The sequence below is a fragment of the Heliangelus exortis genome, chromosome 1 (genome assembly GCF_036169615.1).
Source record: "Heliangelus exortis chromosome 1, bHelExo1.hap1, whole genome shotgun sequence".
NCBI classification, from domain to species: domain Eukaryota; kingdom Metazoa; phylum Chordata; class Aves; order Apodiformes; family Trochilidae; genus Heliangelus; species Heliangelus exortis.
This window is the reverse complement of record NC_092422.1, coordinates 143,441,823-143,469,612: the sequence shown is the minus strand read 5'-3', so window position 1 is coordinate 143,469,612 and position 27,790 is coordinate 143,441,823. Positions and strand designations below refer to the sequence as shown.

The following is a 27,790-nucleotide window of genomic DNA, read 5'->3' as shown; positions in this document are numbered from 1 at the left end:
ATGTTGGTGTTGCACAATGGCACAGCCACTTGGCAATTACTTAGTTAATGGTTGGGGCTACAGACTCTTTAGATGTGCCCAACACATGGCATCTCTTGTGTAAATCAGCTTCTGTTACAAGCCAGATTTTGAGAATCTATGACTATGTGAGGCGGCAGAATTCCTCATTTGTTCTCTGCGTAGTGGGCATTCTGCAGAAAACGAGAGCTGTGTGTGTGAGAAGCCAGCAAACCAAACTTCAAAGGGAAGCCAAATGAGGCTTCCCTGCAGTTTCACTGCTGTGTCCCCAATTGCAGCTTTGAGCTGCCAGCATGGTGAACTCTCCTTCATTTCTGTGACCACTAAGAAATAGAAAAATAGAGAAGCTGGAGACAAAACTTGCTAAAATTAGTTTTCTTTTGTCCCCAGGGAAGAGCAATGGCTAATTTTAAATCCAGAGAAAACTAACTTAATGCCTTTTGTCAAATTATTACTTCCTACCTTTATAATAATGACTAGAGCACCTTTTCAGTTTTCCTTTTCCTCTTGAAGAGACAAATAAACATCTGCTGCATACTAAAAGGGAAGTAAGAAGGCACAGAATGTGTGAGAATTTACCAGGGTGCTGGGGTGGGGAGAATGTATGTGTGGGGATTAACTAAGCATTGCCACTGCCCAGTACTGTCCATACCAGTAGTCACAGACAGGGAAATGACCACCACTTCATGTCCTATTTTATCACTGGAATGCACCCAGCCCCTGGCTAACCAGTTGTCCGTCTCATGCTCATCCACCAGAACTTTCTTACCCTCTCCTCAGTACCTGTCCTTAAGACAGAAATAATACAAAGTTTCTAAGAACAAATCTGTTTATAATTATCAGACACAATTAAGCGCAGTTCAGAAGGTTAAAGTGTCTGCATGTTTGCATACTCAGAATCTTGTGTGCTGCTAAATGAGTGTGTGTGTACATACACCCACATGTGTGCTCTCAGCTAATAAATGCAATCCTGTTCAACACCTGATGCAATTTAAGGATAGTAATGACTTTGGAATTATGATGGTATTATAACTCAATTAAGGTGTTTTTAACAAACTGTCTCTAGTGGGCTGCAAACAGCTGCAAAACACCCACTCAAATCTTTAACAGTCACCTCACTAAATAATAGCACTGTCATGTATGTGCTGTCCTTGATGAATTATAGAACACAGGAGCAGGCTTTAATTTTTGTTCTTTTTGTTCCTTTTCTCCCACAGACCATCCACGTTGCCATTGTTTGTGCAGGGTACAATGCCAGTCGGGATGTTGTCACACTTGTCAAGTCTGTCTTGTTTCACAGGTAATGATATACTTGTGTATTTTATATCTGGTTATGGCTAAAGAAGCTCTTTTTACATACACTGTCTTACTTTAAAAATGAGTCAGATTCCTTTCCATTGTTGCTATTTCTTTGGAAGGAAGCATGAAATTTATGACCATCACAAATAGAACCATCTACTACCTCTATTGCAAGACAGTATCATTCTATACTATGAAGCATCTGCATACTCCTGGATTTTGTAAGCTAATAATAATAATAGTAATAACACCATTGTATTAGTTTAGCTTATTTCTGGTATCAGATTATGGCAGAGATGTAGATGGTAATTTGAGAGCTATTCACATAAATACACACTGGTTACCTAGATATTCTATATTCCCATTTAGACATTCATTTTCAAAGTAAACCTGTTACAGCCAATATTATTCCAGTTTACTTATTCTGACTTTATTTATTCTGACTTTGAAAGACCTACTTGAAGCCCCTCAGAAGGCTTTGCAACTTGGTTTTAGCACATTGAGATCCCAAAATCGAGAGGCATAAATGTACATGAAGGCAAAATAGCTAATTCCCTTAATAAACAACATCTCCATAAAATGAGAAATGGTATTAAGCCATGTGTGGGCAAATGTGTATATCCCTTGTCCAGTTTAGTAGTATCTCTCATAGGTGTTTTTCAACAGCATTGCAGAAAATGGATCAAACTAGGGAAATGAGAGTCTAATCAGACTGTTTGACTGAAAAGACTGTAAAACATCCATAAAGAGTTCCCTGAGGAGTTAGTTTCAATACACTATATTTATATTGAATGTATTTTATACCAGTGAGGATGACTTTTGTTCATGTCATGTACTAATATCTTCCTATAGCTAGCAGGAGTCAGGCATTCCTGTCCCTCACCTTGCCTTAGTCCTCTGCTGGAACAGTATTAGTAATTACTACTTTACAATGGCTTTAGTATACCCTTCTAACTTAAATCCATTTTTGGGAAGCTTTCTAAAAGAATGTAAATGCTTGCCATGTGCAATGTGGAAAAAGATGTAGTAAATATTGTTTAAGAGGTTGGCAGAGTGCAGCTTTCACTATCAAAATATAGACTTTGCAAGTCTTTCCAAAAGAAACATGTTCATGTTAGATGAGGGCTAGGAGCATGAAAAGCAATTCTAAAATAAACATAACTAAAGTAAAACAACAGTAAAAACCTGTATCATACTCTGCTCATTTTTTTCCTGAATGATAAAGTCCTATTAAATTTTAAAACTATATCTGTTTCCAATTAGACTTCTGAATTATTCAGTGTAAACTGGCTTTATATTGCAACAATGTGGGGTATTTTGATTACTGTTTATAAGGGATTTCTTGCAAATACACATCTTTATGATGACATGAGTTATCCTTCTGCTGTTTTTTTCTTCTAGTACTTGCATCCATTTTAAGAAGACTTTAAAATAGGTTTCCAAATGTGCTGTAAATAATAGGAATCTCACGGCTCAAAGGTCTAAACAGTCTTTTTCTGAGAAGGAAATTAAAGTCCCTATTTTATATAAGCCACTCGTAAACAGTTAGCAGACTTATAAACAATTCTGCCATGTAGTGACAGATTCTTGTAATTTGGAAATGTTTTTAATTAAAAATATGAAGCCAAAATAAAGGGAAGTATTATTGGTATTCCTAAGTTTGGTGGATTTGTGCCCTTGTCAAGAACATATTTGCTGTCTGACTGGCAGGAATGGTCATCTCAGCAGATGTGATCAAAATAAAGTCCAGGATAGTTAATGAAGCTTTAGGAGCATTAGTTACATTCAAGAGAACCTATCTCACATGTTTGCTCAAAACGTACTTAAGAGACAAATCAAAATCCCATTCCTGCCTAGAACTCGCTTTTCTCACTAGGCATTAAATGGTTAGATTGGGAAAATGTTATCAAAGAAGAGACAGAGACTCTTACATACCTTTCTTATCTTCTAGAAAACACTGGCTTTTTAAGCGTCTGTTCATGTTCTGACTACATGTGCAGAGGGTCATACCTCGGAAATGCTCATTTCTTGGATCTTTATCTTTGGAGGGGAAATGGTGAATGCAGTTGGAATATAAGCAGCAAAGAAACAAGTTGATTTTAGAAGCAAGTTTCCTTGCAGTGGTTGCCATGTGCAAACAATGTTATCTTGGAGACTGGTATACGGGTCAAAAATTATGATGACTGGAAAGAAAGCATATTTAATTGCTAGTATCTATTGAATTATAGGACAGAAGGATGGAGATAGGTCTTGGTACTTCAGTAGGAAGGAGTTAGGAGAGTTATAGGTGGTTGGTTAAGACTGTGGATGTTCCATAATATCAGTAGCAAGTTAAATACCTGATTTAAGGGCCATCAGTGATAAAAGACATGTGAATGTCTCTTCTGGAATGTGCACCAGGGGGTGCATCCTAGCTGGCATTGTGCAATAAGCCAAGCAAAACAGACATTTGAAAGGACTGTTTTCAATGGAGAAGTTTGCTTGTCTCTTGTAGTTGTCTCTTGAATACAGTTTTTCAAGAGAATGACCAGGCCTCCATATTGTGAAAGGGATATTTTTTCCTTTTTTGAAGTTTCTGGTCGTCAGTGTTCAAGCAAACCTAACAGAGCAGGTTCAGAATTTACCTGTAATAAGAGTTTAAGAGAATGTGTTATATAATTGAAAGATGTTTGTCTAGAAATTACAGCTGTTATTATGTGGTGAGGTACAGTGTGGGTTCCCCTCGGGCAGCTGTGCCATCACAACTGAATCTGCCCTGCAAGAGCCTGAAGATAATCTACTTGTTAAACAACTGCTTCCTCAAAGAAACCACTCTTAATATTCTCCTCTCTTCCTGCTGCACATCACTTGGTGTTTGTTGCAAGAGCACTAATTTCAGTGAATTTGTCTGAAATGCATGGAGGTGTCATGTGCTTTTATTAGCATTTCTTTCTAGTTAAGTAATTAAAGCATGGATTAGCTGTGCATTTTGATACAAAAAGAGGTACCTGAATTCTTGATTTCTGTAGGGAATTTCTACTTCTTTAATAGGAAACTTCTAAGAAAAGGAGGCCATGTCAATCTAATAACCTTCTGTCCCTGCATTACCATATTTTTTATACCCTCAACTTTGAGCTAGTGTAATGGGTAAAGAGACACAAAAGAGCCGGGGGGATGGGGGGTTGGGTCATTAAGAATGAAAACTACAGGAGTTTCTATAGATGGAGTGTCCTATGTCTTCTCTTTTGCATGAACATACAGCAAATCCTGCATATTGGACTTTTCAGCTCTCCCTGGGTCTAAAAAAACCAAGTTTCTGATTCTAGTCATGCCATATATATCGTGAGACTTAGGCACTCTATGTGTTCAAACTGTTTGAGAAACTATATCTGTCTTTGGGTTCCAGAGAGTGGGAAGAGTAGAGCATAGGGATGGGGTGATTGATTCCTTTTAAGAACACCATAGTTCAGAAATATGTTTCATTCCCGATGGAAAAGGAGCTTGATTCTAGTTTTGTCTTCAGGAAACGTATGCTCAAGCCACAAAATCCCAGCAGTTTTAACACCCAGTTTGATATAACTGACAGTCTGTTCTCAGAAGGAGATTCAGCCGAGCTGGAATAGTGCAGGGTTTGCAGGTTTGATGAATATGCATTGGCAGTGCTGCACAGAGGGAGGCTTGTAGAATGAGCACTTAGTCCTATTCTGCAACTTTCCTGCTTTCCTCTTTTAGGCATCTAGTTCCTAATTATGACAGATTTTATAAACCTGCTGCAGTGGCGAAAAATCTTCCCTCTGAGCCAGTTTAACACAGCCCCGCTCACATCACTGTGTCTTAAGTGCAGCTTAGCTTTATTTTTTCCAAAGCAAAGGACTAAATACTAGAAATTAAACATATTGGGTCAAATGGACAAAAAGAGGTGCAGGTGCTTTGAAAACAGTGCCTACAGTAGGATGCAAGAAGTGCCTGCACTTCTTTCTCAAAACTGAAGCAATGGTCTGTGGCTAATAACTCTCTTTGAAACTTTTGCACCTACTGGTCCAGGTTGCCTGGGTCAAAATGTTTTGTTCTATTTCTGAAAACTGTAAAGCTTAGAACAGCCCATGAGTTATAGTTTCATATGAAAAGATCATTCCTGTCTCTACTTCAGTTAGTCATTGCTTGAGTAAGAACTAAAATTAATTTTAATTTTGTCTTGTCTCTTCCAAAGACATGCTAAAAGCCACGTTTCATTTGGGAATGAAGGAAGGCCAAAATTATACCATCTCACCATATTGCTGGCAGTTAGGTCATCCTGAGAATCTGTGAAAAGTAACTTCTCTTTTGCGCCAGCTAATACTGGCAGCTTTTAAAATTATTGTTATTTTTTCTATTTTCATCCTCCTTCTTTGAAGAAGTCATGGTTGCTTCTTTAGCTGTACACTCCATGTGTCCTATAGCATTAGGGGCATTGAAATGGTGATGGAGTTTCATGGTGTAAACAAAACCACTCAAACAAACAAACGCTTTCTATCACAAAGTAGCCTCTTTGCTTTAAGAAAGCTGCTTATAACCCTGAAGTGACACAGACATCTAAGCATTTTTAAGAACAGTATATTAAAGTGTGTTATAGATTGATATATTAATATTATTTTTTTTTTAGAACAAGTAGAGTAAGGCAAACCAAATGAAAATCTTAATCAAATAAAAAGGATGACATATTATTTTCAACTAAGAGTCACAAGTCAACACTAGCTGGTAATTAAATCTTATGTAATCTAATGGCTGTATTCCATGGAGACCACTTTGCCTTAATGGAGTTAATTTGAGAATTTAGAACCTTGTCACCATTTCCAACTTTTCTAACATGTCAGGCTGTTTTGCGGGAGGTTTTTTGAACTATATATGAACTATATATGAACTATATATGAACTTTATATGAACTATAGAGCATGAACTGGTTTCCCTGATCCATTTAGATGCACCAATAACACACATTTCTTTTTGTATATACTACCTTATAACAATGGAGGCATAATGAAGAAAGCAATTTTTTTAAAAAAATTTAGCCATGAAATGTCTTATTATTTCCCAAAGTGCTTCTATAATTTAACACAAAACAAGAACATTCCTGAATGAGGCAGCTAGTACATCTTTAGGATGTCTCCAGCATTTTTTTGTGGAACATTTTAATCAATACTCGATGTCAAGGGATAAGAAAAATATGTAATGACTGTCACATTAAAATTCTCCCCATATGAAAGAGGCTGTCATATGGGCATTAAGAAAAAAAAACTCCCAAGCTGCCTTTTATAATTTCTGTTTGAAGTTCTTGTAACCATTTGTTACAGATATAAAAGGTATTGCCTTGTTGTGCTTCCCTTAATAAAGTATAGGTTTTGGAAATAAACTCCCTGGGCTACTAGCCTTTTCATGTTCGTAGAAAATAAAATTCTTGTGTTGCAGAGAGAGAACTCTGCAACCAAGCAGCTGCTTTTTGAATTGCTAACAATGACCTATGGAATAATACAGAAGAGAAGAGTCTTGGTTCACTACTCCCTTTTCCAATTGTAGTTTTTTTGTATTTGACTTTGTGGCAGTGGCTACTCAAAAAAAAAAAAAAAAAAAAAAAAATGGGCCACGTATGCTTGAGCAAGCAGATCAAAACTCTGATGAAGAATAAGAAGTTTTAAAATGTAAAAATAAGACAGTATGAGCCTGTATTTAAGCATCCATGCTTGAAAATCTTGGCCAGAATATTTTTCCAGTCCTTTTTATAGAAAGAGATTTAGGAAAATAGATGTGTACTCTTTATGTATGGTTTACTTTGTCAAATAGTGTTCTGATCTTTAGATAAGTGGAAATATTTTAGGGTATGAAGATTTGCTGTTTTCTAAATAGAGTGGTTAAAACCTGAGTTTCCACTTGATAGGAAATAACCATATTATGAAATGGCATTCTTCTGTATTGAGACATTAGTGCATCAGGATTTTCCCTATAGCAGAAACTGTGAAAAGTTGTCTTTAGTAAAAATTCAGCTTGAACTAGATTAAGTGGTATCTTCATCTTGTGAGAAATCTGGCTGTTTCAGTATCTGCTTCTATAGGGAGGAATCTGGAAGACCGGAGGCTCAGAATTCAGAAACCCAGGATATTAGAAACCTTGAATTCCAAACATACAAATTCACATGAATACCAGGAGTTTTCCAAAACTATTTTTTAATATAAGTTAATGAGAACTGTAATTTATTGACCTATATTATTCCATGGTTGCATATACTGTCACCATTTATGGTACAGTGTTTTCTAGGTATACAAGATGCAACCAGCCACTGCAGTGTGTTCTTGTTTGCTACTTTAGTGTTCCCAGTAGAAAATTATATAGGATAACATATATATTAAAAATAAACACAACACAAATCTATGCTTTGAATTAGTTAGAAAAGTTGAAGTCACACGCAGAGAATCACACAGAACCACACAGAATTAGCATGATGGGAAAAGACCTCTAAGATTGAGTCCAAGCATCACCCTAGAAAAAAAAAAAAAAATTCACCATGCTCACTAAAGCATGTCCTGAAGTCCCACGTCTATGTGTTTTTTAATTCCTACAGGGGTACAAAGTGACTCCATCACCTCCCTAGGCAGCCCATTCCAGTGCCTGACTACTCTTTCAGTAAAGAAATTCTTCATAATATCTAGTCTAAGCCTCCCCTAGTGCAACTTTCAGGCTGTTTCCTTTGGTCTTAATATTATTTACTGGGGAGGAGAGGCCAACACCCACCTACTACAACCTCTTGGGTAGTTGGAGAGAGCCATAAGGTCTCCCCTCAGCCTTCTCTTCTCCAAACTAAACAATACCTGTTCCCTCAGCCTCTGCCCACACAGGACTTGTTGTCTAGACCCTTCACCAGCTTGGTTGGTCTTCTTTGGTTTCACCCTCCAGCAACTCAATGTCCTTCTTGTAGTGAGGAGACCAGAACTGAACACAGGAATCAAGATGCGGCCTCTCCAGTGCCAAGTACAGTGGCACGATCTTTTCCCTTCACCTGCTGGCCAGGATGTTGCTGATCAGGCCAGGATGCTGTTTGCCTTCCTGGCCACCTGAGCACGCTTCAGGCTCATATTCAGCCACGTGTCAGCCAGCACCCTCAGCTCCTTTTCTGCCAAGCAGCTTTGCAGCCACTCTGTCCCAGGCCTGTAGTGTTGCCTGGGGTTGTTGTGACCCAAGTGCAGGAGCTGCCACTTGGCCTTGTTGAACCTTATACAACTAACCTCATCCATCAATCCAGCCTGTCCAGGACCCTCTGCAAAGCCTTCCTGTCCTCAAGTGGATCAACAATCCCACCCAACTTGGTGTCGTTTGCAAACTTGCTGAGGAAAACTTCAATCCCCTCATCTATAACGTGTAGTGAGAACCACAAGTCACCAGGTGTCGCCGATAATGAACTGGGAGCTTAGGCCCAGCTGTGCCCAATAATTAGGGCCTTCCCCAGCCGGAAATGGGCGGGGCTGAAGGGCAAAATGCATGCTCCCAGAAGCAGAGAGTAGATGCAGAAGATGCCGAGAGACACCTGGGAAGAGAGATGGCGAGAGACCTCCTGAGAAGAGCCGTGTCCCCGAGAGAAAGGCTCGCCGCAACAATAACGTCGGTAAATATAATGAACAATACAGGCCCCAGAAGCGAGCCCTGGGAGATGCCACTTGTGACCAGTCACCAACTAGATTTAACTCTGTTCAGCACAACTGTCTGGGCCCAGCCATCTGCTCAGTTTTCTACTCAGCAAAGAGTATACCTGTCTATGCCATGAACCACCAGCTTCTCTAGGAGAATGATGTGGGAGATGGTTTCAAAGGCTTTACTGAAGTCTAGGTAGACAACATCCACCACCTTTCCCTTGTCTGCTACGTGAGTCACCTGGGCATAGAAGGAGATCAGGTTGGTCAAGGACCTGCTTTTCCTCAACCCATGCTGGCTGGGCCTGATTGCCTGGCTGTCCTGCACATGCCACGTGATTGCATTTAAGATGAACCTTTCTACAATTTTCCCTGGGGCTGAAGTCAAACTGGCAGGCCTGTAATCCTCTGAGTCCTCCTTCCAGCCCTTCTTGTAGATGCACATCACTTTGGTAAGCCTCCTCTGTTGACCAGGACTGTCCATAAATGATAGAGAGTGGCTTGGCAAGCTCCTCCACAGGTTCCCTCAATAGTCAGAGAAAAAAGTCAAGGAATAAAAAAGTAAAAAAGACTACTCACATTTGGAATGATAAAAGAAGAGGTTTGCATTGGTTACCACTTTCTCTGAGACTTGATTCCAGGTTCCCTTCACCCCAAGGAAGATGTCCTTGCACTGAAGTCCCAAGGCTCTGAGAACTGGAAAGGACTTGTTGGGTCATCTCATTAACTTCACTGCTATTGCAAGAAACAGCATTGAAACACTTTCCATAGCTTGATCTACCTTCACAATAGGAAGAAATTGGAGTTTTCTTTAGCCAGAGGATCGTATATTTCCAATCTCATGCCACTCAACTTCCACTTGTAAACTTCAGTGTCTTAAGCTGCTCCTTAAACATCTTCAAAGGCCATGCCATCCTTCCCTGTTACCTAATTGGAGGACTCTCAAGCCTCCCTCTGGAAGACTCAGGTATCTCCCAAACTTTTTAAACTGTAGTTGCTAAGTGTCTCATATCTCCTGAGAAAGTTTCCTCATTATCACAAAATCTCTTATGTATCTTTTACAGTGGATAACAGTTGAACTTTATTCTGCTGAACTTGTTTACTGAACACTTTGAAGCAATCCGTATCTTTTAGACCCTGCATATTGCAGATACCAGAAGAGGTAAAAGATGTCATCTGTGTATATTCTAGTATTGTTACCTTCAGAAGGTCTTCCAGGTTTGAATCCATGCTCTGTTAGCTTCTAGCACCATGCTAAACCTCACATTTCAAATAACTAAAGCCTCATCCGGAGTAAAATTTTTTGTGACTGATGCACATTTAGTTGTAGATGTCAGCAGGTCACTTTTCTGTTTTGGGGATATATTTTTGTAAGTGATAATCTTCTGCTTTGCCTCTGACACATACTTTCCTTCCAGCTGAATCTTCACCATGAGGCTAACAACTTGAAAGAGATTTCTGTGTAGGAGTACAACTATTCCTTTTTTCTTTTTCCCAGTAGGAGCTGAACTAAAGAAAATGTCACCCACTTGTTCCCATTTAAGTTTCATACACTCTGGGTCATTTGGATAAGTATAAACTACTGAACATCTGAGTGTCTTTGTATCAGATTTTTTCATTTCAACTAGTGTGTTTCATCTTCAGATATTTTATATCAATTCCATTTAACTAAATGATGGTTTGAAGGAAGATGTGGCTTTCTTGATTTTAACTGATTTTTATCTTACTATTCTGCTTTGCAATATATAGATAAGTGACCCTGAAAAAAAATTACTAAATTACTAAAGAACAACAGCTGGGAAATAGTCCAACCTGATACCAGACTCAGCCCTTGCTAAGCAGAGGGACCTATGTGAAATGTATATGTTGACATTCAACACCTTGCCTGGAGATACTCCTTTGCCTTTACCCCAGTCTGCTGGTGGTGTACTTTGTTTCTTTTGGCCTTTACTAATGAAATGTATTTCTGGTCACTGCTTTTTCCCTATTTTTCCTTGGCAAGGTGCCTGGTTACTGCAGAATCTGCATGAGCCAGGATGTCCTCTTCTCTCATGCTGGGCTGGAAGCAGATGTAATTGCTGTGATCTCTTTAGCTTGGTAATGGGATGCTCAGCAGCTGGCAGCCTACACCTATCCCTCTCCTCACTCCAGGGCAAGCTATAGATTGAAAGACCTTTGTCTTTTTTGGAAAGCATGCTGTGGCTTAGTGTTTTGGATACTGCTAAATGCAGATTAGCTGTGGGCTTATCACAGCTCGTATAGGAGGCTTCTATCCAGGCCTTTTCTGCTTTTCCTCTAGCCACATAATTTGACCCACAGTGCCCCTGAAGCCAGTACAGCAGCTTCACTGGCATCCCTAGGAATTGGACTGGATTGTAGGTGCAGTGTTTCTAACACTGCAAAATCCAGCCATATATTGCTTCTCACAGCAATCTCCTGCTTCTGCTGAGAGGTGTGTTATGATAGTGTGAAATATTTTATGCAGTATGTGTTTTCTTGTGGACTTTTCTCAGTGCAAAACAGTATTATTCATCAAAGCAAGAAGAGTATCATTAAAGAGAAAAGCATATATTGTTCATTAATGCAGGAAATGAAGAAAGAAATAACCTTCATCTTTTGGGTTAAGCCCAAGAGTGTAATTGAACTGTGTAGCCTGAACTAACAGATTTCCTTGCTTCTTGTTCATCAGTCATTTTATACTTTAACCAGCATCTGAAGCTAAATGCCTCTCTTTTTACACAGAAAATACCTGTTTACAAGTACACCCATTTACCTTTAAAAATATCACAGAAATTAGATTCTACTATTCTACCATAGGGATCAAAGAAAGGTAGAGCCAATGCTAAAGGCTAAATGAACCATCTTCTTAATAGCTTTTTCAAACTCTGTAAGCTAGGGGCAAACATGGAAGACAAGAAATCATGACTAACTTCCACTGACTGGTTTTGATACTACTTTCATAGAAGCTGAGTAAAGATCAGACTTTGTTGCTTTCTCCTCTTCTAAGTGAGAAGCAAGTTTAAGTGATTTAAACATGCTATTTCTAATGTCCAGGTTCACTTAGTATAGAAAAATCCATACACTTTGTCCAACCTTGCACCTCTTGCTGATGCTGGCTTTGCACATCTTGGTTTTCAGCTTTTCACTTAACCCAAGTCCTAGAACTACAGAGGTGAATCACAATCTGGTATTTTCAAGTAAACTATTTTCTTTCTTCCTGCTGTTCTTCAGCTCCCTTCCCCCTTAGGAACAAGGATATAGGGAGCTTTACAATTTCCATTCTGTTCACTGGGCCAGTAGATAGAAGGCACTCACATGAACCATCTAATTTTGGGTTCACAAAGGACAACTGTTGATAGACTAAGTTTGCTTTGTAGGAAAGATGCATGTGAACTCGGTGGTCCTGGACTTTTACCTCATTCAGACACTAATTTTTTAACCTTTCCTTCCACCTGCACTTCTCCACAGACCACTGCTCCTACCACAAAGATAAATTACCAGGTTGACCTAGAAACTGAAAGCAATTGCTTTCACAGCTCAAGTCCCCAAAGGGATTAAGTTGGTCTTCTTTTAAGAAGCCAGAAGAAGGGACAAAATCTCTAGCTGTTATAAATTGTCACAGTCCACTCAAGTCCAAATAAATATATTTATTCACAGCCACCCAGAAACTGATCCAGTAGTTCTATTATTGTCATGTTTATTCAAATTGTAAATGTTTCAGCGTTGTGGCCGTAGGACTCCAGTGAACATGCTGTACTCTTTACCTTGAGTCATTAAGGCTTTTTAAGTTCTGATATTGTCCTTTCACAACAATAGTTAGAAACCTTGGAACTAATGCCTTTCTCTCCCTTCTCATATCAGGAGAAACCCACTCCACTTCCACCTCATCGCAGATGCAATTGCCAAGCAGATCCTGGCCACTCTGTTCCAGACGTGGATGGTCCCTGCTGTGCGCATAGACTTCTATGATGCAGATGAGCTCAAGGTAAAAAAAGACAAACACAAATGCTACCCAAATGCTTCCAATTTTATGCCATCCCTTTTTTACTTAACTCTGTGTGTTGGTGACCTGTGGGAGAACTGATGACTAAAATATTCTCCCTGGCTAAAACGAATTCTAACCCACGTAATTGTAACCCAAATTACACTTAACTAGAAGATATTGGATGGCTGAAATCAGTGCAGTTTCTCTGCTAAAGGAGCATGTTGTTTAACAGCTTAGAAATTTACCTGAAATCAAGAGGATTATTGATTGCCCAAAATGAACTACATCTCATCCATTTATGTTTTGCTAAGGATGCTTATTTCTAGTAACAATGGTGGGTCCTAGGTATTTTGTTCAATAAGTCCATGTTTGTTTCTGAAAACACTCAACTTCCATGCATTCCTTAAGCATAGGTGTGTAACACTGTCAGTACACACACTCTGACAAGGTAACAAGATATTACATTTTTTCATCTGGATGACCTTTCACATGGAACACATATGAAGAAAGGAGAGTTCCAAGTAGAAAAAAAAATCACTTGCTGAAAGTGTAATATAGCTATTTTTTCATAGTTAGAAAGTTTAAATTAGATCATGAAGGGACAGCATTGAGTTTGAGCTACATGTTTTTTAGCTGTGGATGTAGAATGAAGAACGCAGATTTTAGCATTTAGAGTTGGTGACAATAATTTGTATGACTTATCAGACTGTTCTGAACAGCACTCTGAAATAAGGAAAAAAACAATTTAGCAAATTGCTGTGCTAATTAAGGAGTATATTCAAAGCACACCATGTTGTAGCATCCTTAGTACAAAAAGTTGTAGAAAGAGATGGAAAAGGGGAAAAAATATTATTGAGAATAAATATTTTGTTTCTAGCTGGTTTTATTGTTTTATTGATCTTTTTACATTAAGCCATAGGCTGACATTAACCTAATTAGCTAGAGATCTCCCTTCTGTTCTTTGCAGCTTCATAGTAAGGAGGAGGTTTGTTCTTGTGTAAATTTTTTACGTGTCTATATTACAATTGCTTTTCTGCAAATGGAATGGTTTTACAGTGCTTAATTAGCTTCTCAGCTGAGCAAGCAGACCTCTTAGTGTTTTCCTTCTGGTTACTGGGGTATGGCCCAATCTAGTTAAGTAAAAAATAGCCAAGAGAGCTTACTTTAGTGATTCTCAGCTTGCTGATTTATAGGCAAAATGCTGCAAATACGAGGTTATAGAACAAAGTCTAGTTTTGTACCTCCATCTTTACTCAACTTTAATTTTTAAATAGCTAGTGACCTAAAGCAACGCTGGACTATCTTGCATGTGACACATGGGCTTTATTTTGGGGACCAATTTCTTACTGTATACAGATATTGAAACATAAACAGATCTTTTCAGGTCTGCTACTCTTCCTCAGAACTCATCATAGTGCATATCAACCAATTTCCCTGCATTTAGTAGCCAAAACCCATAGAATGAAGTAGTGCTCAGCACAGGTGAATGTGACAGGCACTGCCAAAGGACAGAAAGGAGTTATAAATTTAAATGGAGTTTTTAAAAGCCAGGTATGATGCTGACTTATATCCAGATTATCCTGCAAGTTTTAGCAAAGATGACAGAAGAGCTGTTTACAGAGAGCTGATCTCATTTGTTTCCTAGGTAGCCTCTAGAGAGGATTTAATGGTTTTTTGGGGTCCATGTATTTTACCTGTACTCTTGGGAGCTATATTATGATGTCCAGTGTTAGAAAAACAGATCTGATGCTGAAATGTTTACTACAAAGTCTACCTTTCTCTTAAGTGATCTATGAATCCGATGTTTCAGTATATACTCTGTTTCAGTTTTAATGACCCTCCATATTTCTTTTTTAAACCTATAATCAATACCAAGTGCTGACAGTTCAAAGGGTTGAGTCTCAACAATAGCTTGGGAATTTTCAGCTTAGCTTTCATTCGCCAGTGTTTCATTGTTTTGGAATACATTTTAGCTGTTGCAGAAAACATTTTCTTTCGTGTTTGGTTTGGGGTTTTTTTGTGGGTTGTTTTTTTTTTTGGTTTTTTTTTTTTTTCCCTCTTTGGATAAGTATGAGCTTCCAGCCTCTTAGTTCTAATGCAGCATGAACTGCCATGTTAACTTAAGCCCTTTAGCCCTGGGAAAAGCCCTGCTCCTGCTCCTGTTCCTGCTCAAACAGTGGAATGGAGCACATAATGTTAAATCCTCCATAAACAGTATGGATGCTTTTGTGTTTTCAAGTAGCTGTTTAGAATTCAGACAGAACTTTCCACTGGAGAATTAATTTTTTAAAAGGCAGAATTTGGAGACTAAAATATCTGGCAATGTTACTTAACATATCCTGCAGTTCTTAAAAATGCATGCTGCTTAGCTTAGATTTAGAGTAACCAGTGTCCTGGAGGAAGGTGTAAAAAATACTGCTCTGCAGTAGGTGTTGCTTTCTCTCACATTTTAGATTTATCTACTTTGTCTGCTGCTGTGAATAAAGCACGTCAGATGTTGCCTTTAAAATTTAGAGAAGACTTATTTTTCCTTTTGCAAGGAGACAGTTGTTCATGTTCATCTTGCATCAAAAAAAAAGCTTGTGCTCATTCTCTCCCCAGAGGTGGGTGCTGCCAAACTAACACCAGCCTGCTTGGAAGAGGAATAGAGTGCAGGAAATCATGACCAGATAGAGGCCTATGTTTTCTTGAGGGACATGGGAGGGGATGAGGCAGAAGAGAAGGAGACTTGGCTGTGGAGCTGGGCATTTAGAAACATTTCCAGGAAAAGGGTCAGACACGGTTGACATGGGAGCTCCCAGAATATGTTTCTTGTAAAAAAGCTAGTTTGGTGTTTCTGACAGCCAGTTTTACTAAGACACTTGTTACATCCTCCAATATAACTTGGCCTGTCTACTCATTGCCTTGCCAATAAACACAAGGGAATTCTGTGCTTAAAAGCTCTCTCTCAGCCTAAAAGCTTTTCAGATTGTGAACTGTACTGCCAGTGCAAGTCTCTCCCATTAACTAAACTTGCTACATGCAGTTAGTAATCAGCAATAAGCATCACTGAAGTGTGGGCAGCTGATAATGGTGCCAGTAATTGAGCCGTTCCATAGCTGCAGACCTCATTCCTGTTTTACCCTGTATAACTCTTCCAAATTTATTTGGTCACATATGGCTGTGACTACAAACGGGAAAGTTACTTGGCAATGTAGATTCACTTTATATGATCACATTAGCTGTATTATTCAGCTTTGGTCCTAATGCAGTATGTAGCTATTACAGCAATGCATCCCACAAAATGGCTGGAAAGTGAAAATTGTCTGCTTTGAACATTAAATAAAAGAAAAAACCCAAAATCATACCTGTGAAATATTGATCTAAAAGACCCATTACCGTTGTGGCTTGCCAATGCTAAGTTTTAGGATATTATGTTTTTTTTCAATTCAGTCTTAAATGAAGAAACTCCAGAGCTAACTGATGAAGGTGTGCAACGTGAATGCTTAGCTTCTGCACTTCATTATTCAACATGGAATCTCACACCAGTTTGCTCTCAAGGAAGTATAGGCACTAAACCCATTGTGATCTGCATTGACACGGAGCAGAAGGGACAGCTGATAAGGCAGTACTGTGCGTGTGATGTGTGGAATATGGATGAGGAGAGTTTTTTTTTTTCCCAGATGTTGCCTGACAGACTGCTGACAACATCAGGTGAACTGAGGGAGCACAAGGCAGACTGAGCAGGTGCCTGCTCTGCTGTGTGTGAATCTTGATGACCCAGATAGATATAGGCTTGTCATCACTGGTAAAGCAGAAAAGCCAAGTCCTTTAAATAGTTCAGCTCACAAAAGTTCTACAATTGTTCTGTAAACTTGAAGGTAGGGATGGCGAATAGGTTTTTGCAAGAGATGAGCATTTGACCTGAAAGTAAAGTGTGAGAAGTTCCATATTTTGCTGCATTAATGGACAGTATTCCAGATTTTACTGTTCCCAGAAACAACAGATCATAAATCTCACTACCAGTGCCACCTTAGGTGATTTCATATCAGAAATGCTGATGTAGTCTGCACACTCAGTTAAAATCAGTGGTGTGATCCAGGGAGCAAAGCTGAGCTGGGAAAATGAATGGCATAAATATCACCTCTGAGTCACTCCTTAGCCACTTCCAATTGGACTGCCTTCACAGTTCAATTGGTCAGGTGTTGACATCATTTGGTCAGATAGATGGGAGAGAGCTATGAGATTTAAGCAAGAAATTAAAGTTTAAGTCTTTAATTATAATTGTAGTGTAGCTGAGTCTCAGGGCTGTGTCTGTGTGCTCTCCCAAATGTAGTTACTAATTCTCAGGGTGGCCAGGCTGGTCGTCTGCATAGATGAGATAAAGGGTGGTGTGAGACTGCAGCCCAAGTTGAAACCAGGTGATTGACTGAACTGCTGACCATCTGCACATGAAGTATTTGACAGATTGTTGCAGGAGCTCTCCCAGAGGGAATTTCAGACACTTCTTGAGATTTCGTCAGCAATCCCTGCTGTGCCTATACCAATTTGTATGCTTCAATGTGTTGATTAACATCCTGGGTAGAGAATCTGGCTGTCTCAGAGATTCCCAGACAGTGCCTGCTGCAAAATGAATTAATTGGGCAACAGTTACACAATCAATAGTAAGAGTTCTTACATGTGCAGAAATGATCATGTAGGACAGTCTTTTGTACATACTTAAGATACTTAAGAAATGCTTTGTTTGTAGGTTAAGGTAATCTATAGTGATGGATTATGCATGTTCCATAGTGGTTGTGTAGGATCAAAGACCAGATGGATTATAGAAATTGGACAGAACCAAGTTTTAGTGAGTCTGGCCAAATCCAACTAATATTGCCCTGCAAGGACTGTTACCGTGGAGATTCCCTTCATCATCCAGATAGCAACCAGTTGTCCTGTTTAACAAATTGTATTGTCCATGCAAAAATTACCCTATGCCAATATCCCAATAAGGTCTGCTTAAATGTATTAAAAATGTATGCTCTGTTGGTAAGTGTCTGTACAATAAATGACACCAAAAGCAAATCAATGCTGTGAATTTTTTTGCTACCATTGGAAGCTTTTTCAAGGAATAATAGCATTGGTGTGTGTATCATACAATGGTTTATACCAGTTTTGGAAACGTGTTCCAGGAAAGACTTCCAACAGAATTGCAGATACCACCTGCTGAACATGGGAGGGAGAGAGCTGACAGTTGTGCATCTGACAATTGGGAAGATGTGACATGATATTTGATGAACAGATTATTATCTTAGTGTTAGTCACATCAACTGCAGATGGTAACAATGGCAGCAGTGTTGATGAAGCCACGAGCAACAAAACTGACCTGGCTTCTGCTGTATTCCACCATATTCCTCATCAAGCACTTCCACTGGATGTTGCAGAAGGAACCATCCATAACAATTTAATTTCCCAGGACTAGCAACTGGCTACTGACTGTCATGGACTGTAAGAGTTAGACTATATTTGCATGACACTGCATGCAGATTATAGATTGTTCAGAGGCAGTGCATGATTATTTGTTAAGTAGTTCATTGTATGCCTCAGGGACAGACACACAAAGTTATAAAGCAGACGAACACTTCTTTCCTTCCTTTCTTTTCCGCTTCATATGCAAGATATAATTGCTATTAATGCCATGCAGGATGTGAAGCACAGCATCTGTTTATGTTTACATTCATTTATGCAGTGGCAGGTATTCAATTAAAGTGTTCCTATAGCACTGTGGTTTTGGTCAAATCCTGTCATATATCATGGTGGACTTGCAATGCTTCTGCATTTCACCAGCCTTCTATCTTTTCTGTAAACTCGACTACTGTATGTATCAGTGAAATAAGACATACAGACAGTTGTTTCATCCAGATCTTTCCCTTTCTCTTTTAAAGAATGGTGTGGTTTGTTGTTTTTTTTAATAATAATTAAAAAAAAAAAAAAAAAAAAAAAGAAAAAGAGAGAAAATACAAAATTTTAAACTTTTAGATTCTGAACAGATTTTTCCTAACTTGCTTGACTTAGTTTTAGGCCTGAATTCCTGCATTAAAATGTAAGTTTCGTGCATTTGCTAGGGAACATACTGAATACTAGACATGAAGTCTCAGGTGATCAAATACACTTGTGGCTGAGACACAATGCTACCATACTAAGAGCAGGGTCTTTTATCCATGGTCTTCAGTACAGATGACTGGACATTAACAGACCAAGTTTTGTAAGACAAGATATTTTCCTTCTGACTGCTTGGAAGGAAATGAGTATCCACCAAGAAACAGATAGCAATTCAAACTCCACAGCACAGTGGAACCTTTGTGAAGTGATCAGAATCTATCTGTGCAGACTGAGTAACCTATGTAGTACTTCCTCTGCCCTCCCAGTCTCTCTTTTGCACAAAAAAGCCATGCAACATTACAAATCAAAAAAAGATGTGTTTTCCATTATTTTTCAGGCCCAGAATATGAAAAAGTAATTTTATGCAGAATCACACTGGATCTTCAATTTCTGCCTATTCAAAACAGACAGTGATGAAAAAAGTGCTGTGGAAATCAGTGAGGCTGGTCAGAAATTGGTCATGAGAATGGGAGCCATGGTGCTGTTACTGACTTCCAGCAGTTCTTATCTGCTTGGTGACATGTAGATTCCATGAGCAGCCTCACCTCTGACTTTGTCTGTGGAAGAAGGATGCAAGATACTAAAGGGGGAATAACTTTTTGCAGTTTTTTGTGTGTTTTATCCTTAGATTTACAAATGCTACCAGGTTTGGAACTGTGAGGATTTGGTATTCTGGGATGAAACTTAATGTGATGCAAGAAGGTGCAGTATTTTCTGGGCCTCTTTCAAGGGTCCTGGTCTTGCCTAGTGTGTTATATTGTGCAGTGCTTCTACTGTAAAACTGGCAATTCCAAAAGAAAGCTTTATTCCTGGCTTTGTAAACTCCTTATACTCTTCTACTGTAGCTGGTATGGTGGACATTGGAGTTCTTTGTTAATTTTACAGCTTGACCCTGTTTTGGGCTTCTCTGTAGCTCCACCTTTTTCTTGATTCTCAGGAATGAGAGAACAGTTACTATGTACCAGTTACCTCTACCAGGAAGCCTGGGTAGTTGTTCTTTTTCACATATGTGATGTGAGGAATAATGAGCCAACTGTCTTCCACTGCCATCACCCACATTTCTATCATAGTAGCTGCCTGTGACACTTGAATAGCAAGGATTCCTGTTTGGTATTCAGCTTCTTAAACACCATTCTTATTGTAGCAACATGTGCTGTGCCTTCAGGGAAGGCTATTTTAGCAGAAAATGAGAAAAAGATGGATAAGGTAATGTGAGATTTTCCAAAAATTATTCAGCTTGACAAAAATTATCCAACACGCCTGGAAAAAAAAGAAGTTAAAACATGCAGTGCCTTGGCCTGACTGCTGCAACTATTTATTGTTTGTGCCATGTATCCCCATTACAGCAACTGCTTTCTCAGAACTTTATCATCCATACATGAGAAATTGAAGTATTTTGTGGTCTTAACACTTTGATCTGCATAAGGTGTCTGGATTTTATGTCCCCTGTACTTGCTGGGAAGAGTTAATAGTCATTCTGTGTTCCAGCACAATTTCTTTTCTTGGCAATAGCAGATAAAACCTGGGAAGACGTATAGTGACTACGGTCTTAGATCTTAATGGCTTTTCACTTTCTCATAAAGACATCTCCCTCTTGTAGGGTATTCAGGGACTGATAGAACACTGTTGATGGCTCAAGGCATTTCTAATGGGGATTGGTGTTGGTGTGACCCTCTTATGAAAATGTTTAGTGATCCTTGCTTTTAGATTTCCAAAGAGCTGACATGTGTGTATTTCCATTTCTGATTGATAAGCTAAAAAAAGAAGCAGCAGGAAAGACTCAAAGAATATCCTTGATTCACCACCAGGGAGCTGGAACTGTTAGAATTTATCATTTGTAAAGTACTTGGCTTTGTCTTGTTTCTGAGAAACAACTGGAATTCAGGGAAGTATTGCACGATAATATAGATGCGAGCTTCTTCCTAAAAGGTGGTGGAGGCAGAAAGTATTCTGAAGGACCAGGACTGAGGAGAAATATAAAAAGGTTATTCATTGGATGCCACTGATGGTACCTCTTTTTTAATCAACTTGATAATAGAGCATGAATTTCCAAATTGTAAAATTTCATTTCTGTTAGTGGAGATATCGCTTTTCAGGCCAACCTGACTTAATCCTGCAAAATTTTCATTTTTTGAGGGTGAGATTAGGCTTTCTAGGTCTCAGCCTTTCAGCAACAAAGATAAAAACTCAGAAGTGTTTCAATCCCCTGACAATTTTCCCATATACTGTTCCATTACTTCAGGTTTGACCCCTTTTCTGTTGAACAGATTCCACAGATTTTAGCTGGTACAGTTGAAAGCCATTGTAAAATGGTTCTGGCTGCATTGTTTTGATCAGACACTTAGAATCTGTGTTCAGCTGCCTATCTGACTGCATTTTTATCTGATGGTTCTTAGGGTGAAATTACCAGATTACATGGAACTAGCTTTACACCAGTGGCCTTAGCCCTCACACCAGAAGTTTCAAAAATAGGTATGACTGCTGACAGGTATGACACTTCCTTTAAATACCACTAATACAAATTCACTGCTACCTGCAGTGTTTGACCAGTATTTAACCAGAACCTAGGCAAGAAGCCAGAATGGTGTCATGATCATCAACTTGGTATTTATAACTTTGGAGGAGCCCACCTTTCTCAATTATATATTTATTTCTTCAGATTGTTTCTCTAGTTAGTGCTGTATTGTTTGAGAGACATTTTATCTCTTTCTAGTAACAAAGAAAAATAATTGTGTTCCCTACACTGCATTCAGTGCTTCTTATGCTTGGTTATTGTTAGTATTTCTTGTTCATAATTGCAATACATTTTATCTTTTCTTATCTTTTTTATCTCAGATTTATTCCTGGAGCTATTTAGGCTCCAGGAGTTTTGATCTATTATAATACTTACAATTGGAGAAAACAGCATTGTTTCATGTAATTTTTGTTCTCTTGAAGAAACAATTGTGATATAAGAAGTTCCTATTCATCTGGCCTCCAACCCTGCAGGATGGAAAGTGATTTTTTTTTTTCCTGAAAAATCTTTGTTGTTACTGGAAAATAAGAGAATTAATAGTTCTTTGTAGGATAAGGCATTTACTTCATCAGTGGGTTCCACCCACTAATGGTCTCTTTCTAGGTGCAGCATTTTCAGCTGATCTTCATTCTTGCTCTGACTGTAGAAACAGTAAATGTTTAGGTCTGGAGAGAGTTGATTTTACTGGCAAGATGGCAGATGGTAACTAGTGAATTCCTTCTGAACAGAAGAATGGATCCTATTGTTCAAATGTATTCATTGTTTTGTCCTCATATTAGGATGTCAGAGGTCTGCTGGAAGCTACATTCCCACAGCCTTTCCATAAAACACAATTTTCTGCAACTCTGGTTGTTTCATTGAGATATATTTTTTTTTTCAGTAATTTCCAAAGAGAACTAGATCTTTCAGTCTTAAGAGGGTGAGAAGTCCTTCCCTCAACATTTTTGGGGTTGATTGAGGTTTATTTTGGACATGATAGCTAATATTTTAGACCTGAAGTCTCCCCCATTACGTGGTTAATAAGAGTCACTGTGACCTTCTTTCATCATTCTTTGAAAAAGGACTCTTGCCCAAAATCCAGTATGGAAAAAAGTCCTACTTCAGATTCCTTTTTGTGACTGAGCTGAGGCTATTGTCTATTCAACATAACATGTATTTATGCAGGAGATGGTGTTGCTTTTTATTCTGGACAATGCACCTTGATAACACCTGCTTAGTATCCTGACACTGTGCAAAATGCAAATGGGATACTTCTGGACCTTGACCTCAAGAGTTCCATGGAACTTTGCCAGAATATACAATGGTTGCAGCTAATGTGCGTGTATTTGCATAGTTAATAAAATTAAAAAGCTAGGAATTATACTATTTGCATGGATTTATGTCTTCCCTGATGGATTAGTACAAAGAGCTTGTTGATTGGGTTCACTAGCAATCAAAGTATGCAATTGATCTTTCTTATCTTTCCATACAGGTGAAGTGAGAAGGGCAGTCGTGAGTTGCTTTTGACTGCTGGCCAAATTCTAGCCATATCAACCTTTCAGTCAGCTTTTAGCAGAGAGGTCTGGCTTCCTGCCATTTCATCTAGTCCAGCTTGTGTCTCTCTTTTCTCTCATTCACTGACAGGAAAAAAAAAAAAAAAAAAGGCTTTATTTTTTCTTCTAGGGAAGACTTGCACTTATGCCTCTGCTGGAGGGGTAGGACTGGGAGGCTGGTGTTCACTTTATTTTCATTGACCTCTCTTAGGATGCTCAGACTGTTGTAGATCCTCCACCCTAGAATGCCACACTGAAAACAGCTGCAGTTGAATCCAAAGGCCCCAAAGGAACAAGAAACAGAATGGACTGAGGCTGGGCAGACTTTTCTATTCTGCAGTCTCATCTTGCACAAATAAATGGAGAAAAACAAAGAGAGCATTCAGCATTTTGGAGATATCAAGAAACAGTGGAGAAAATTAAGAATGTCTCAAATAAAAGTAAAGAAAAAGGCTCAGGGTCAGCTGGAAACTGTCTGCTTGAATTTGATGGGGAGGGAGGAGGGATGAAAACCTTTTGGAATAATGCCAGGCAAAAACCTAAGAGGAAGAAGAGAGCCCTCAAAGATCCCAAGAGTTGAATTACCTTTTGATCATATATTCTCTGATGAAACGTACTGGGGAAGGTCTTGTTACCGGAGACAAAAAACCATCCATTTTACTGTGTATCATAGTCTGAAGTTTATCTGTACAAAGCACATTCGTTCCAAACATGGAGCATGTCTTAACTCTGTGTGCCCTCTGTTAATTTTGTTATTAACAAAGTTGTTTTGAAGAAGCATTCTTAAATCAGGTTTTTTCCCACTTGTCTGCCCTCTCTGTATATATGCGTATTGGTGAGAGATCTGGAAAGAAAAAAAAAAAGGAAGAAAATAAAACCAGGCATTGGCATCAGTCAGACTGTGTGCTGTGTTACAGGCTGTGCTACAGAGAATTAATTTGCAGCTATTCTCCTTTGCTGTATGCTGGTGCTGATTTAGGATGTTTTATTTGATCTGCCTTTTTAATATCTAATCTTGCTTTCCAGTTGTGGCTTGCTCCACGGTTTCTGCATTTGCTCTACATTATCCAAGACCCAGAGGTTCAGATAATCATCCATTTCTATCTCAGCCTTTTTGCTCACTCCTGTTTATCCAGACTTGTTGCATGTATGTGTGGAAGATATCATCTTTTCATAAAGCAAGTGATGAGGCAGAATTCTATTAAAGTCACTGGTGCTTCTGTGACAAGTAAGAACAGCAGCAAAGGCCAACAGAAATAAAGAATAATACTAGAAAAAATGTATAAATTCCCATCTCCTTGCAGTTGTTTCTGAATGTGCATTTTTATTTTTTTTTAAATACACAGGCACCAAAAATTCTGAATCTAGAAAAGTTCCCCAGCTTTGCTTGATTCCTTGTTTCCTTGACAACCATTCAAATAAGTGGTAAGAACTTGCTATGGGAGGGGTATCTGTACAATCAAAATCTGAAAATCACACAGGAAAAAAATAAATTCAAGGTTGATGTTACAAGTTATCCAGCAAACAGTAAGGAAGGGTCTGTTTTCATTTAAATAAAGCTCTTCTGTTACTGTTTGCTGGGTGTACAACAAGGATGGAGCAAAGGCAGTGATTTTCTAAAGGTGACATGCAAGGAGATTTCTTTTGGCATTCCTCCTGAGGAGATTATAACAGGTGACAATGTTCTTCTTCCCAGGGTCTTTGGTCACTCACAATTTCTCTCTCTCTCCCTCTCTCTCTTTTTTAATACTTTTTTAGTATTATCTGTAAAAAATAAATACACTGTGCTGAAAATAGCCATGAAAGTTACATATGTTTAATTTTAACTTGCTATTCCCCTCCTTTCTCAATGATTCAATAACCCACTCTCAGCAATAGGATGCTGATTTTACTCTCCTGGAAGCAGGAAGGGGGATCAGTCAGATGTCCCTGCAAAGAGCTTAGACATTGGGACTTAGGGTCAATGTGAAATGGGAAAGATTATCCTGAAGCTGACCCTGATCTGTGGCAGTGCTGCTGGAATTGTGACTCAGTTTTCGTGAATGTGAGAAGAGGTATGGCCAAAAATTCACAGCAGGATTAAGTTCTCCCTGGATGAAACTGATAAACAGCAATAAGAAAAACATTTCATCAAGAAAAGTTCCTGTCCTTTTCCAGCAATCCAATATTGTTTGTTTTCTCCCAGTTTTTATGCATTGTTTTGCAAAAAAAGCAATCTTAGTAATATGATCGTACTTAAAATGGTGACAGTATTTTCCTCCAGTTTAGAAGCAACATGACAGCCCCATTTCCATTAGTTTTGTCTTAAGTAAAGGTCACATGATTTAGAAATAAATTATCTTGCTACTTAGAGTGCTCATAGGAGAAGCAAAGTACTAAACAAGTAATGAAAAAGCTGTGAAAACAAGTTATCTATTGTGCTTAGGAAGTTATTTATCCAGTCCGAGGAAATATCTATTTTTATTTTTAACTGATTCACACATCAGAATTTCCAGGGCTGTTTCCCATGCCTGAGCTATTTGTAAGGGCTGCCTGAAGCCAGCAGCTACCAAAGAATTTGGATGGTCTTCCTTCACAGAAATCTCCCCAGCTGTAAATTCTTGCACTGTGTAGATCACACTGGTTTTCACATAAGTGTCAGATACAATTCTGATACAATTTGTGAAAATCTACACCTTTTATTATGTTGCTGTGGCCTGGAGGTTTGGTTTTTTATTGTTTTATTTTGTTTGACTTTTTTAAAGGTCCTGAGCTTAGTTTATCACCTGACTGATATGATCTACAGGAAGATGGTGCCTGTGTTGAATTTGGTTAACACAAGTAGATGCTGAATACTTTTGGAAATCCGGGTCTCCATCAAGTCATTCATTACAAAGCCTAATTCAGATTTCTTTTTATTCTAAATGCCAGATATTTTTTAAGGCAAAACCTGAGATGAAAGCTCCAGGAAGGCAGAATTACCTACAGACTGACTGCCTTGCCAGCTTCCCCCAAACCTTTTAGGTTTTCTGATTCTTACTATTTGCTGCTATGTTTTCCCACCATAGTGATGCTGAAGACTTTAAGTTTGGGTGTTGGTGGAATTTGGATCTGTTTGATCCCATTTATTAGCCCAACCCTGAGAGGGACACCTTCTACCTCCAGGCTTGCTGTTTCTCAGCCTGGTGCATCAACCCAGCCAGTCTGACCTTCAGGCAAGATACTGACCTTCCTGGTGCTTTTGTGAAGTTAGCTGAGCAGAAAGGGTGTCCTTTTTTTGGAGTGGGAACGGGGTATTCTATCATAGCTGAGGATTATTTTGACTGGTTTTTTTTTTCCAAGCATACCTAGGAAGATGCCATCAATATAGTGAGAAAATCTGTGCAGTATTAAGGCTGCACTTTTCCAATGTAAAGTGTTTAAGGACTTACTATTAGGGGGAAATTTCATCAGCCAAACTCCTCTCATTTTACCACACTGAACAAGAAGTAATTCTCTGGAACAGTGAGGAATTCTGTTAATGGAAAAAAGATGCTATTTAACAGACAAAAGGGTCTGACAACCTCACGAAGATCCACAAGGAAAAGTGCAAAGTGCACAGAAGTGCATATGGGAACTAACCCATGCACCAGTACATGCTGGGGGCTGCACAGCTGGGAAGCAGCTTGGTAGAAGAGAAGCTGGGAGTCTTGGTGGACACCAGACTAAACATGAGCTAGTAATGGGTCCTTGCAACAAAGGTAACTTTGGCTGTATTAGACAAAGTATTGCTGGCAGGTTGAGGGAAGTGATCCTTCCTTCCCCTCTACTCAGTCCTGGTAGAACACACCAGGAGTGTGGGTCCAGTTCTGGGCTCCTCAGTACAAGAGAGACATGGACACACTGGGGAGAGTCCAGCCAAGGGCCAAAAAGGGAAAGAAGGGACTGGAGCAACATTCTCGTGAGGAAGGGCTCAGAGTATTGGGGCTGTTCAACATGGAGATCAGTGGGGATCACATCAATACATAAATACCTGAAGGGAGGCAAAGAGGACAGAGCCAGGCCCTTTTTAGAGGTACCCAGTGACAGGAAAAGGGGCAGTGAGCACAAACACTAAAACACAGGAGAGTCCCTCTGAACATCAAAAACCACTTTTTACTGTGAAGGTACCTGAGCACAAGCACAGGCTGACTGCCCAGGGAGATTGTGGGGCCTCTGTCCTTGGAGATATTTAAAAGTCATCTGACATGGTCCTGGAGAACCTGCACTAGGTGGGCATGTTTAGGCAGAGAGCTTGGACCAGGTGACCTCCAGAGGTCCCTTCTAACCTCAACCATTCTGCGATTCTGTGATGCTGTATGGACTGTGACCTACTTAATCAGGAAATGTCAAGATAGATTTTCTTCTGGAAAGGAGACAGTCCAATCTAGTTAACTGGGAAAGGCTACATTTGGAAGGGAAATACAGTCTCAGGTTTATGTAGCTGTCTAACTAGTTCTCTGAGTTCTCTGTTTAATGGTACTACTTTATATCCCCTTCCAAATCAAGAAGTACATAGCAAGCAGGTTTGATAAGTTTTTTGTTGACCTTCAGCACTTAAGGGAAGATGGTAAGTAATGAGAGAAACATGTACAGTCAGAATTCCTCTGCTTCTGTGCTTGCTACTACTTTTATGCTCCAGACTCTGTACACATAAACCAGCACTATGGTAAGGCAGCAAATGCAT

The 27,790-nt window shown here is 39.1% G+C and overlaps 1 protein-coding gene across 3 annotated transcripts in view; it reads left to right on the top strand.

Moving 5' to 3' along the window:
* The window catches only part of LARGE1 (LARGE xylosyl- and glucuronyltransferase 1), a 281,380-nt gene that overhangs the window by 141,305 nt on the left and 112,285 nt on the right, over positions 1-27,790 (top strand). For all 3 annotated transcript variants that reach the window (XM_071729319.1, XM_071729311.1, XM_071729328.1), the window contains 2 exons: positions 1,236-1,318; positions 12,813-12,936. In XM_071729319.1, coding sequence (XP_071585420.1) covers positions 1,236-1,318; positions 12,813-12,936 — 207 coding nt within the window. The remainder of the gene's footprint in view (positions 1-1,235; positions 1,319-12,812; positions 12,937-27,790) is intronic.